At 43.6% G+C, this 13302-nt stretch overlaps 2 protein-coding genes across 17 annotated transcripts in view; one reads left to right on the top strand and one right to left on the bottom strand.

Moving 5' to 3' along the window:
• Window positions 1-12901, bottom strand: part of KANSL3 (KAT8 regulatory NSL complex subunit 3) — a 72164-nt gene extending 59263 nt beyond the window's left edge. For 14 of the 16 annotated variants that reach the window (XR_014234880.1, XR_014234881.1, XM_082357095.1 and 11 more), the window contains exons 1-3: window positions 12804-12901; window positions 11529-11793; window positions 8375-8545 (exon numbers count right to left, since the gene is read on the bottom strand). Coding sequence is in view for 14 of the 16 variants with exons in the window: in XM_082357095.1 (XP_082213221.1) it covers window positions 8375-8545; window positions 11529-11743 (386 nt within the window). In the remaining 2 variants the exon portion in view is untranslated. Of the gene's footprint in view, window positions 1-5169; window positions 5235-8374; window positions 8546-11528; window positions 11794-12392; window positions 12550-12803 lie in introns of those variants that run through there. The other 2 variants (XM_082357101.1, XM_082357097.1) reach the window with 2 other exon arrangements.
• The window catches only part of FER1L5 (fer-1 like family member 5), a 341943-nt gene that overhangs the window by 265509 nt on the left and 63132 nt on the right, over window positions 1-13302 (top strand). The gene's annotated exons all lie outside the window — the stretch shown is intronic.

The raw sequence follows: 13302 nt of genomic DNA, 5'->3' as shown, positions 1-13302 counted from the left end.
TCAAAACACAATGAAAAAATAACTACCGTTTCATTAAAATAGAAAAAGCCTCTAGAAAACTATTAAGAAAAAGACAAAACACTCAAAACAAAAACAATGGGCAAAGAACATGAAAACGCAGTTCATGAAAAGGCAGTCAACCCCCTTGGGCCTTCCCTGGTGGTCCAGTGGTTAAGAATCCGCCTTCCAATGCAGGGGATGTGGGTTCGATCGCTGGTTGGGGAAATAAGATCCCACATGCCATGGGGCAACTAAGCCTGTGCTCTAGAGCCTGCGCGCCACCAACTACAGAACCTGCACGTTGCAACTACTGAGCCCACACGCTCTAGAGCCTGTGTGCCACAGCTAGAGAGAAGCCCACACACCACAACGAAGAACCTGGTGCTGCAACTAAGACCCGATGCCAAATAAATAAATAAATAAATATTTAAAAATAAATAAATAAATAAATGTAGGGACTTCCCTGGTGGCGCAGTGGTTAAGAATCCGCCTGCTAATGCAGGGGACACGGGTTCGAGCCCTGGTCTGGGAAGATCCCATATGCCGTGGAGCAACTAGGCCCGTGCACCACAACTACTGAAGCCCGCGCACCTAGAGCCCGTGCTCCGCAACAAAGAGAAGCCACCGCAATGTGAAGCCCAGGCACTGCAACGAAGAGTAGTCCCCGCTCGCCGCAACTAGAGAAAGCCCACGCGTAGCAGCAAAGACCCAATGCAGCCAAAAATAAAATAAATTAATTTTTAAAAAAATGAAGTCACAAGAAGTTCAGTAGTACTCTGTTGTGAGGGTGTAAGAAAATAGATCCTTCCAAACTTTGTTGATGGAAATATAAATTAGTACCACCTTTTGGAAAACCAATTTTGGAAAAGAATTAAGCAAAAACCTAAATCAGATCATGTCACTCTGCTCAAACCCTTCAATGGCCCCATTTCAGTCAGCTGAAAGCCCAAGTCCTTGCAATGGGCTGTCTGGACCCCCCTGCCTCTCCAGCCTCACCCACGTGCCTGTCCCCAGCTTACTGTGCTTCCCCACACTGCCCCCTCCCCTTATGTCCCCCATGCGCACCCTGCATGCTCCCACAGCACAGACGGGGCCCTAACCATCCACTCCCCTTACCTCAAACAATGGCTCCCTCTCCAATCTCCAGGTTCTTGTTCAAATGTCACCTACTGAGGCTTTCCCTGACTCACCTATACTTAAAACTGCCGACACCTCACTCCCACCCTGGGATTCCCTATCCCCCCTTCCAGCCATACCACGACTTCACATTCTATCCATTTTATTTGTTTGGTTTGTCTTCCTCTGCTAGAATGTAAAGGCCAAGATGGCAGAGATTTTTATCCATTTTAAGTGCTATATCCCCAGCACATAAAGCAGTGTCTGACACAGAGTAGGGACTTGAACATCTGCTGAATAAAGAAACGGGTGAATTGTATGCGAACTACGTTCTAAATCCTGTAAATAGTGCAGTACAAATTCAAACCCTCTCACTCCCTACCACAGAAGCGCCTGGGTCCTGAGCAGCAGAGGAACACGGATACACCATGTGGGCCAACGGTAAATTGAGACCTTCCCTATAGCAGGGTGCCTGAACCGCAAGGAAGTTGCCTCAAACAACTTCAGCAATCTCCATGTCTCTTACTTTATGACAGACTAGCATCCTTCCCATCATAACCCACCAACCAGACACTCTCTTTTCTACAAGTCATCTAACACCAACAACATGGCCCAGTAAACATGCAGATGGAAGGCAAATTACCCTTTGTTATGCACATTGCACAGTTATCCCACTATCCTTTCCTTCTGTAAAATAAAATCTCCACCTACCACGTCTCCAGTTTGACAACTTACCACAGTTACACAGTCCAGGAGAACACTAGCTATGAGCCAGGAGCTGGCTGTGTGCCCTCAGTCTCCTTGACTGTAAAAGAGATGGACTAGATGATCTTTATGGTTCCTTCTAACAATAAAAAGCTCAGGTAGCTATGACTACGGATGGGAGCAAAAGTTCTATGAGAGTAGCTGAAGTCCATGATCACAGAATTCTTCAGGAGTACCCTCTATGTTTAGTAGCTTTTGTTGCCACAGCTAACTCCGCCTTAACCTCCAAAGCCTCTCATCCTTTTATAACCCCTTGTGGCATACTAGAAGCAGTCTTAGGTTTCTTGGAATTGTCCTTTTTCTTATTTTCCCATAGCTCTCTTGGCTTAATTTCTGCTACTTCATTAGGATCTAGTCAGTTTTTGCTGTGGCTTGATATTCAGAGATTCTGGATTTGGGAGATGGGGGAGTAGAAGCTTTTACTCAAAGTTGGGACTCAGGATACTTTGGGACCAGGAAGGTTTGTGGGAGCCAGCATCTTCCAGCCCATTGGTTCATAATCTCATTTTCCTTCACATTATTTAAATGTACAACACACTAACATGAATAGCATCTCTCATATGTATAGTGATTCTTGGATGGGCTTGGGGATTTGGTGGTGGTGGGACGAGACAGAGGACGTCCACAGGTGGTTGTAAAAAGCTCTCTGGAGATACATGGATATTTCCATTTTAATAAACTTCTTTGCTTTTAATGGCTGGTTCTACCCTATTGGTGGGCATTCAGGTTGTGTCCCTTTTATTGCTATTATAAACAGTCACAGTGACCATCCCTCCTCTCCCCAATACACTCAAACACACATCTATTCTATCTATATCTTTACATGGTTGTGCAAGTATCTCTGAAGGATAAATCTCTTGAAGTAGAAATGAAAGATCTGTGTTAAAATTTTAGAATTTCAGTTCTGTGAAAATAATACGTATAAAGAACCTGCGACATCTTGAAAGCAGTATTATACTGCAGCCTTACCCCCAGCAACAATGCTCAGTGATAATCAAACAGGTTAAACAATGAATACAATTGCTTCATGTTCAACAATCTCTTGACCTTTCTCAAAGCCTACTGATCATGTTGCAAACCTTAATCCCAAGGACAGAGAACGAGGTATAATTTTTATTTATGAGGTACTGACAATGTTTCCAAAATTATCCTGTTCTTTATTATACAACAGGATGTTTTCTCTATTTGTTTTTCTTACTCTATATTTATTCTGAAACCCGAAATGACAGGAGCAAGGAAAATGATGTGAACAAAATGGGAGGGGGGCTGTAAGCTATTTAGAAATTACGACCATACACCAATGACAGCTGAAATTAAACTGAAAAACCACAATGTTGAGTGTCTAAAACCCCCAGAAAAAGTTCTTAGGATTGCTGCTGGATATATAACAAAGTGATTCCAAGAACTGAAACATGTTCTCTATATTTTGCCAGTTCCGTGGGAGGCTGGAAAATTAAGTGGGCAGAAAAAAAATGATCTAACCCAAGATTAAGAGCATGCAAAAGATATAATTAAGGAAAAATTTTAAAACAGGAGACAGAATTTTAAATACAAGTCTAAACAGTCAAATAGCTGATGGGAACTGTGGTGAGTCAACACGCTCCCCCCACCTAAACCTATTCAATTTTCATGAGTGCAAAAATGCCTTCTCTCCATTGCTTAGATGAGATCAGACAATCACGTTCTCCACGCTCCCACTGAACCCGAATGACATTCTGACTTCTGGCTCCTCTTATCCAAAGCAGCCAGAAAGTCACATCAGTCCCAGAACCTGATATTTTCAAAGGTAATTCTTTCTCTGATACTAATTCAATATTAAAATGTCTAAAGGATTTTTTTTTAAACCAGAAGGCAAGCAGAGAGAGAGAAAGAACATCAGAGAGAAGAAAAAGGTCACACTTACTTTTTCAGATTATAAAATTCTTTGCTTAAACACCAGGAGAAAGGAAGAGAGGAATGACAGGGACAGAGAGAGGGAGGGAGAGAGGAAGGGAGAGGGAGGGAAAATAAACAACTCAAAGATCTTGAACTCAAAATTTCAAACATCCATCTGAGATTAACATATAGATACATACAATATTGAGAGAGAGAATTAGAGCAAATTTAGAAAAGGAGAATTTTTTTCAATTGAATTCGGAAGTTCTGATTTCTAAGATAAGACAACCTGTTTTAGGACACTAGATTCTTTTACTGAAATGGTGACAACATCCTAAAATCCATTTGAGAGCAATGCCCCCAAGTATCATATGTCAGGAGTATTTTGTTAAATGTCTTTGAAAAGTTGTGCATCTAATTAAACTTGGCATTTGACAAACATCTGGGGGAAAAAGCTGGTCCAACTTCTTGGGGACAACATTACTACACCAGCAAATGTATAACATTTTCAAAGGTTCTCCAGGTCACACGATTTTGGCATGCAGACACAGGAACGCAATCTAGACCAGAGGTCGGCAAACTTCTTCTATAACGGACTGGATAGTAAATATTTTAGAGTTTGTGTGCCATATGGTTTCCGTCACAGCTATGCAACTCCGCAGCTGTAGTGCAAAAGCAGCTACAGACAATACCTAAATGAGTGGGCATGACTGTGTTCCAATAAAACTGTATTTATGGACACTGAAATTTGAATTTCTTGTGTCTTTTTAAAATCTTTTTTCAACCACTTAAAAATGTAAAAACCATTTCTTAGCTCATGGGCCATACAAAAATAAGCAATGGGCCGGATTTGGCACATAGGCCATAGTTTGCCAACCCCTGATGTAGACAATTAAATCAAGAAGAGAGGGATATTAAACTGTTTCATGAAATATCAGGCATTACTAGAGAAACTCAGAGTCAGTTGGGGCTGGGTGGTGGGGGGGCCTTCATTTTCTAAACATAGAAAGTTATCTGAAGGCAGTTGCTACTAAAATAATTCAAGAGGGCGAAATAGGGCACTAAAAAAGAAAATTAAGTTTCTGAATCCACTGATAAGAGAGGTCAGTAATCTCTCTGAGGAAAAACAGATTTCTAGGGAGCTGTCCTATATAGGTCCATGAGTTCTTGATGTGGGAAACTGTAATTTTACATGATTTTATACAGGAAGAAAAGAAGCAGCAATTTAACAATCAAATCAAGGGAAAGAATGGCAACAAGATGATTATAATCAAGCAGACAGAACTAACTGCAACCTCCAAACAGGCTACAGATCCAGAACTTGGGGACAAGGTCATAAAGTGGTGACCTCTGAAATTGAAGCCAGTAAGTACCATCAAATAATGAAATTAGCTGTGTGCAAAAGTAACCTACCTGAAGAGATGGTTTGTAAGCCTGTTGCTAATGGGAGAAGGACGCCTCCAAAATCTCATCAGACACTAAAAGACAAATAATCTGAGATAAACTGAGCGCTAATTAATCATATCAATCTGTGGCAATGTCATAACACAGGGATGGAGGTCCACATGGAGAAAGACAAGCCAAAGATTAGAATCTGTCAGTGTTTCTGTGCAGGACTGGGCAGGTGGAGGTGTGCCCTGGCCTAACTCTGTGGGCCCGTCTTGCTTTGAGGAAAGATGGGTGCATCCAGCTACCTTGTTGAAGGAGGGCGCCTCCTGTGCAGGCTGTCCACTCGCCATCCACTGCTGGAACAGAATAGCTTCCCAGACTCTCCTACTGAGAATCAAAGCTCTGGGCCAGGCCACCCCAGTGTCTCATCTGCCTTGCAGTTGTATCTCTTCTTACAAACTAAGAAACTGGTATTCATATGCATTATTAAGACTCTGATGACTTTGGTAAGCATGAAGAGTCACCCAAAACCTTTTGATCATGACCATGGGCAAACTGATCGAAAAATTCATGCAATTCTCCCATGCAGTTTCTGAAACTGCAAACTGAGGACAAGGCAACCAACACCATAAAGGACACGTAAGTGTGAGGCCACCTTGTTCAGCCATAACTAACTGGTCTGTCTTTTTACTACCCTTAATGAGAAGGTATAGTAGTTGAGAACACTGGGCTCCAGAGTCAGACTGCTCGCTTTAAACAAATCCCTGCTCCACTACTTCCTAAGGTTTCTTCAACTCCCTGAGCTCGGTTTCTTCATTTGTAAAATAGAGATGAAGAAGGGATATGCCTAGGAGAGTTGTGAGATTTAAAGGAGATAATGCATATGAAGCGCTTGGCACAATGCCTGGCACCTAGAAAGCACTCAACAAATGGTAGCTCTTTTTTGTTACTACCGTTGTCAGTATTTTTAGTGTTATTAACTGTAACAATGGTGATAAACTATTTTGCTGAATTCATTGACTCCGGTAATATTCTAGCAGTTGATCTTCATTCACAGCAGTTTTCCTCTTTATCTGAAGCTCTAGAGAGCATTTCCCCTTCTTAGGGCACAATGTTAATTCCTATTCAAGACCCCGAACAACTTCTTCAAAAGCTCTTCAGCCAAGGTTCAGAACTGCTCCTCCTTCAACAGCTACTATCCTGACCACATAAGCACACCAGCTCAGTCTCATTCCCTGCTTCCAGCCAAACTCATAAACCATGCCAATTAGCCTCAAACTTTCCTACCCTTCCTCCTACCAAATTACTTCTTTTTCTTCCATTATTATAAAGTGAGAGCTCTCCAACATTACGGCAAGTTTACCACTTACCAACCCCTGATATAAAGATCTTAACATTCCCTTAGTAGGTAAATACATATAGAGAGAGCCATGAGGGAAACGTAAATTAAAACCACAATGAGATGTCACTTCATACCCACTAGAATGGTCATAATTAGAAAAAGACAGACTAAAAACAAGTGTTGCCAAAGATGTGGAAAAACTGGAACTCTCATACACCGCTGGTGGGAATTTAAAATGATGTAGCCCTTTTGGAGAACAATCTGAAAATTCCTCACAAGTTAGACAGAGTAATCATATGACCCAGTAATTCCACTCCTAGGTATATATGCAAGAGAAATGAAAACATATGTCCACACAAAAACAAGTATATGGGGACTTCCCTGGTGGCCCAGTGGTTAAGAATCCATCTGTCAATGCAGGGGACACGGGTTCGAGCCCTGGTCCGGGAAGATCCCACATGCTGCGGAGCAACTAAGCCGGTGCACCACAACTACTGAGCCTGAGCTCTAGAGCCCTTGAGCCACAACTACTGAGCCCACATGCCAAAACTACTGAAGCCCGTTTGCCTAGAGCCCGTGCTCCGCAACAAGAGAAGCCACCACAATGAGAAGGCCGCGCACCGCAACGAAGAGTAGCCCCCGCTCACCACAACTAGAGAAAGCCCGCAGCAGCAAAGAAGACCCAACGCAGCCAAAAGTAAATAAATAAAAATAAATAAATTTATTTTAAAAAAAACAAGTATATGAATATTCATAGTGACATTCATAATAGCCAAAAAGTGTTAGCACCCCCAATATCCATCAACAGATGAATGGATAAACAAAATGTGGTACATCCATACCATAGAATATCATTCAGCATTAAAAGGGAATGAAATATTGACACATGCGTCAACATGGATGAACCTTGAAAACGTTATGCTAAGTGAAAGAATCCAGTCACAAAAGACCACATTCTGTATGATTCCATCTATATAAAATGTTCAGAAAAGGCAAATTTAGAGAGACGGAAAGTAGACTGGTGGTTGCTAGGCGCTGGAGGGGTTGGGAGGAAATGGGAAGTGACTGCGAATGGGTATGGAGTTTCTTTTGGGGTTAAGGAAAATGTTCATCAAATTGACTGTGGTGATGAATATACTAAAAACCACTGATTGTACACATTAAATAGGTGAATTGTATGGTATGTAAATTTTATCTTCATAAAGTTTTATGTAATAAATAAAAGATAAATAAATGTTTGCCAAATGAAAAACAACAAATGACCTAAAGAGGAGTGTTGAGTTCCCACGGTGAGTAGGCTGTAAGAGAATAAAACTAGGCAGCAAACTCATGAAAATGGGGAGAAGTGTTCCCCCAAAACCACAGACTACAAATCTATTTTTAAAAGCCACTCAAATCAAACATCTGTTAGCTTTTCGTACGACTCCAGAACATTTTCACTACCCTAATTACAGACAATGTAAATACAGTGTCATACAAATGGACATTTATTTAACAGGGTTCTTTTCTAGCAGTCTGGGTAACTCAGACATACACGTATGTTAGTACATAACATAACATGTACTATATACACTAGAGAGCAAGTCATACCTATCAAATTTAACTCATTTATTTATTCAATCAACATTTACTATATGCCTACTATGTGCCAGGCAATGTCCTAGGTGTCAGGGATGGAAAGATGGCTGAGACACAAGCTCTCCTCCCAAGAAGCTCACCGCACAGCGAGCTGAGAGGTATCATGCAGAGACAGGAGAACATTCTGACTCATGTGGCTACAAATGAAATAAGCTCCTAATAAATATGCTTCAATGAAAATGATACAAAATATTTACAGTGCGGTGACTATTAACCCTGTAACGCCCAGTCCTCTTAGAAGCAGCCTACCTGTTGACATGCTCCTCCCAGTCCTCTGGAGGGGGAGGTGCATCTGCATCGGTCCTGGCGAAGATGACATGCCGTTCACACTCATTCATCACGCTGCGTGCCTTCTGATTGTCATAAAGTGGCACAGGGGTTGATGTGACTGTCTCCACATCTATTGGGACGTCTGACTCGCTGTAAAGAAGTGAGGAAATAGGACCAGCCACATGTACTTCACACAACACACGTATTTAACGATCATCTGCTTGCCAAAAATGTCTCTTTAATATAATCAGCTTTTATTTATTTGTTTTGGCTGCGCCGTGCGGCATGCGGGATCTTAGTTCCCCGACCAGGGATCGAACCCGTGCCTCCTGCATTCGAAGCAGGGAGTCTTAACAACTGGACCGCCAGGGAAGACCCTATTCAGCTTTAAAGTATGCATAAGCATATTATATCCACAAGAAAATTATGATCCAAAGTCATCTTTCCCACACTTGTCTAGATCTCTGCCCTCTGACATGCTGGTATGTGCTGGGGGAACACAAAGTCGTTTTAAAATGAACCTATGCAAAAATGACAAAGAGCTATTTTTTTAAAAAGGACAAATATATTCCCTAAGGATATAGTTGATTGCCTAAACGTGCTTTCCAGTACAGTAGCTATAAGCCACGTGGAACTATTTAAATTAATAAAAATTAGAGGGAATTCCCTGGTGGTCCAGTGGTTAGGACTCTGCGCTTTCACTGCCGAGGGCCTGGGTTCAGTCTCTGGTTGGGAAACTAAGATCCTGCAAGCTGTGCAGCGTGGCCTAAATAAATAAATAAACAGAATTAAAAATTCAGTTCCTCAGTCACACAAGCCACATTTCAAGTGCTCAACAGACATATCTGCCTAAGGCTACCATGTTGGACAGAACGGATATAGAACATTTCTATCACTACAGAGTTCTGTTGGGCGGTGTTGGTCTAGAGTTTTAAATAAATTCATAGAAACTTGCCCTTTCCTTAGCAAGTCAACTGGTAGTTAATGATATGCTATAAAAGCCTATGATTGTCTAAGACAGATCACCTGGAATGCAGACACCTTAGCTTACTCACTCTGTAAGGAGCCTACAACAGAAACAAACACAAGTGGATACCTAAAAGGATCTTTCATATTTTACAATGTTAAAGAAATCCTAGTGCCATGAGGGTCCTTCACTGCACCAACTTTGTCACCCAAAATACGATGTCAATCAAAATGGTCTACTGGCTATCTACCTAACATCACTTTAACTTTTTGACCTCAATGATGTTATTGTTTCCATTCCCAATGGCTGGAATAATTACATCATTATGAAATGAAGTGAAATAATGTGCAGCTAGATTTGGTGGTGGGTGAAGAGCAGATTATCTTCTGTGGACCAGACATGGGACAAGATACTTAGACTTGTATTCCTAAAATAGAACTCCTAATTTCACTATTCCAACCATATCTTCCCCAACTCATGGCACCACCCAGCTGCTCAAGCCAGAAATCTAACAGTCATCCTAATTTCGCCTTTCCCCTTAACCCTGGCCACTCTTTCCAATTCACTATAGCAAGGCACGTTGGATCGACCTACAAAATACACCTCAAGGCCAACCGTTTTTCTCCACCTGTACTATTCCTGCCCCATCAGGCTCGTGATCTCTGGCCCCAACCACTGCAATGGTCTCCTAGCAGGTCTTCTCTATTCCACTCCTGCACTATAATCTATTCAACAAAAATTCAGAATGATCTTTTCAAATAAAAATCCAATCTCTAGCTTAAAATCCTTCAATGACTTCTTACCAACTCTTAGAATCAAATTCCTACATGAGGTGGCCTCAGCCAACCTCTCCCTTAGCTCCCACTTACACCCCCATTGCAACCACATTCCGGACCCAATGGCCTAAAAAGAGCTCCTAAAACATGCCGAACTCCCACTTTCAGGGCCAATATATGGAGCCAGTCTATAAAAGGAAATAATTTTCTGAGTACTGAAATGACCAAATCCACAAAATCTCACTAAGAAAATATCATGAGATATGAACACAGGAGTCTCAATATCAAGAAGCTATTACATAACTAAGAGAAAGACTTCAAATCCTATTTAAAAGAGCTCTTTAGTTATGCCCTAGGCCAGAAGCATCAGGATTATGCTGGATTATTCCCTAAAGTCACAGATCCCATGCCCTGTACATTCAAAGTAGGCCAACAAAATGCTGCCCTCACTGGGAAAAGAAATAAAAACCACTATTCTACAAGTGTTGAACACACACGTCATGGTACTTCTAGCTCATTAAGGCTCACTGGGGGATCTAAAAAAGCAAAACACAAGATCTCTATTCTCCAAGAAACCTAAAACCTGTGCCAGAGGAAAGATTAAACATCCGGTCAGATTAAAATAAACAAACAAAAAAACCTCTTCCCAATAAAAGTTTATAAAATTATTAAGGGCATGATTTAAGCATCAAAATAAAATATATCAACAAATCTTGAAACACCAGTAATCAGAACACCTTAAAGCTCAAAAGAACTGCTAAATGAGTTTATTTAGGCCAAATGTAATTGTATCACATATTACACGGTAAGTTTATTAAAAAGTCCTTACCCTATAATGTAGACGGGCTGAATATGTAACCAGACCTAAGAAGGGTTAAGATCAACCCATGGTGACAGTTCTGTAACAAGCTAAGAGAGAAAGCAAGGTCTTGGGCATATGCTCCTCAACTTTGCAGGTGAAGCCAGGAAAAGCAAATCGAATTACCATAAAAAGGTTATTGCTGCCACTGTTGGAGCCAGACCACTGGACTAAAGGAATGAGTCTAATCCTAGGTGGCAATTTTTAAAAGTCAACTCTTCAGTCTTTTTCTTCACAGTTGAAATAATCCTCTTCAATTCCTCTTCCCACACAAGTCCTGTTATCTAAGTGCAACAGGTTGTTTGCTTTCCTTTGAACATCTTGCTTTCCTAACTCATTAGATGTCTTGAATGCAGATGTCCACATATAGGCCTGATAACCTCACGATGTTTAACAGTGACGCCTGAATTAAACATCCAAGCCCCACTCCCCTTTACAATCTCCCACAGTAAAATCCGCTCTAATCTCCAACCATCTGATCACTGCCCAGTTAGGGCAATGGCCGCCCTTAGGAGAGGAGCCCAAACTCACATGGTACTTTCGTGCTGCCTCCGGGGAGTAACAAAGAGCATGCGGGTGGGGCGGGCACTACTGGCATCTGGGTGGGCACTCCACGGCTTGGCATAGCTGTGATCCAGAAACACCAGGTCCAGCTCCCGCTCATGCACCGAAAGCTGGAAGAGCAGCGAGGTGCCCATGCGCCGCGCTGACGTCTGGAAGTCCCTCTCCCCACCGCGGTGGGCCATGTCAGAAGAGGGGCAGCAGGTCAGAGAACGGGTATCTGCATGCTAGTCACCTGCAGTGAAAAGTTACAGTTTAAGTCAATTCAAATGCTCGGAATTTCTTCCAACCTAGAACATCTAACAGGTTTTTTACTTTTGTGCCCTTCTAGCATTCGTCATTGAGTATCCATCACACTACAGACCCTTGCCCACGTAGGGAGGGTTCCTGAGACCCCACTCCACCACCAAAAAAGGCTATGGCACCACCTCCATCCTCAATCTCTACAATTTGGTCCACTGCAAAGCCGAGGGACTCCAATGTTCACCAAGGCAGATACTAAACTTGCTTGGCCAGCGCCCCAATTTCCCACGTGGGCGGGACGGGTTTTGGCAAACAACAGGAATTACAAATACTAATAATTCTGAAGCTAAGGGTCTCTACGGCTGCAAACCATTCTCGAAACCTTCCCAGAACCGTCTCCAGCAGGAGCGTGAGCATCCCAGGAACAGCTGCTTAACGTGGGCCTCAAGGAAGCCCTTGACGTCTCTTGTTTGTGTTAAACAAAAGTTTTGCAACGACTTCATGATGCTCTGGAGTTTTAAAAATATACAGGTGAGAGCTCCTCCCCAAAATCTGTAACAATGCCATGCGAGGAAGACCCCTCTCCCTCACCGAGGCCGGGGTGGTCCCTGGGGAACCGCCCTCTACTCCAGGTACCCTTCGGGGGTCCAGCCACCGAGCCTCAAAACCGCCCCAGCTGGTAGCCAGGGCTTGTGATTCGCACTTTACAGACGGAGGCGCAGGTTCAGGGGGATGGAGTGACTTAGCCAACCAAGGTCACCGAGAGTTCGCGACGAGGAGGAGCCGCCCCCCGCCCGCCCCGGCCCCGCTCAGCGCCCGCGTCACAGCGGCCCGAGTCCGCCCCCGGCCCCACACAGCCGTCCGACCCAGGCCGCCCAGTCCCCGCGCGCCCTGGGAGCCCGGAGGTCCTCACCGAGACCCCCGCCCACTCCGACCCGGGCCTCGACCCCCCGCCCCCCGCCCCGGGCCCGCCACCCCCGCCGGGGCCGACCCTTCCCTCACCCGCAACCTTCCGGCCGCGCGCTCAGCCCGGGCCGGATTCCTATGCGCTTGCGCATTACCGCCTCCGCGCCCCAGCGCCCCGGGCACCGAACAAAACGCGGAAGTGGATTACAGCCCGGGAAGGGAGGGGCGGTGAGCCGCAAAACCCGGAACGGATATAGCTGCGGGGAAAGAGAAGAGCCTAGAACGCGAACGGGTCTCGCAGGCAAGACAGCGCAGAGTCCGGAGTTCGGGCCCCTTGCATCTTCAACAGGGAAAACTAGGGCGAGGGAGGAGGCTGGCTCCTGCAGCCCCTGCTCTCGCTTCCCCCCATTGTTGCTTTGCCGGGTGGCTGGCATACTTCTTTTCTTTAATTTTTATTGGAGTATAGTTGCGTTCTTTTCAAATCTATGTAAATAACTGTTTAAGAAACAGATTTACAGACCTAGAAAACAAACTCATGGTTACCAAAGGGGAAAGCGGGGAGGGGGATAAATTAGGAGTTTGGGATTAGCAGATA

This window comes from Balaenoptera borealis (assembly GCF_965194805.1).
Source record: "Balaenoptera borealis genome assembly, chromosome: 15".
In the NCBI taxonomy this organism is placed as follows: Eukaryota; Metazoa; Chordata; class Mammalia; order Artiodactyla; family Balaenopteridae; genus Balaenoptera; species Balaenoptera borealis.
This window is presented reverse-complemented; position numbering and strand designations above follow the sequence as displayed.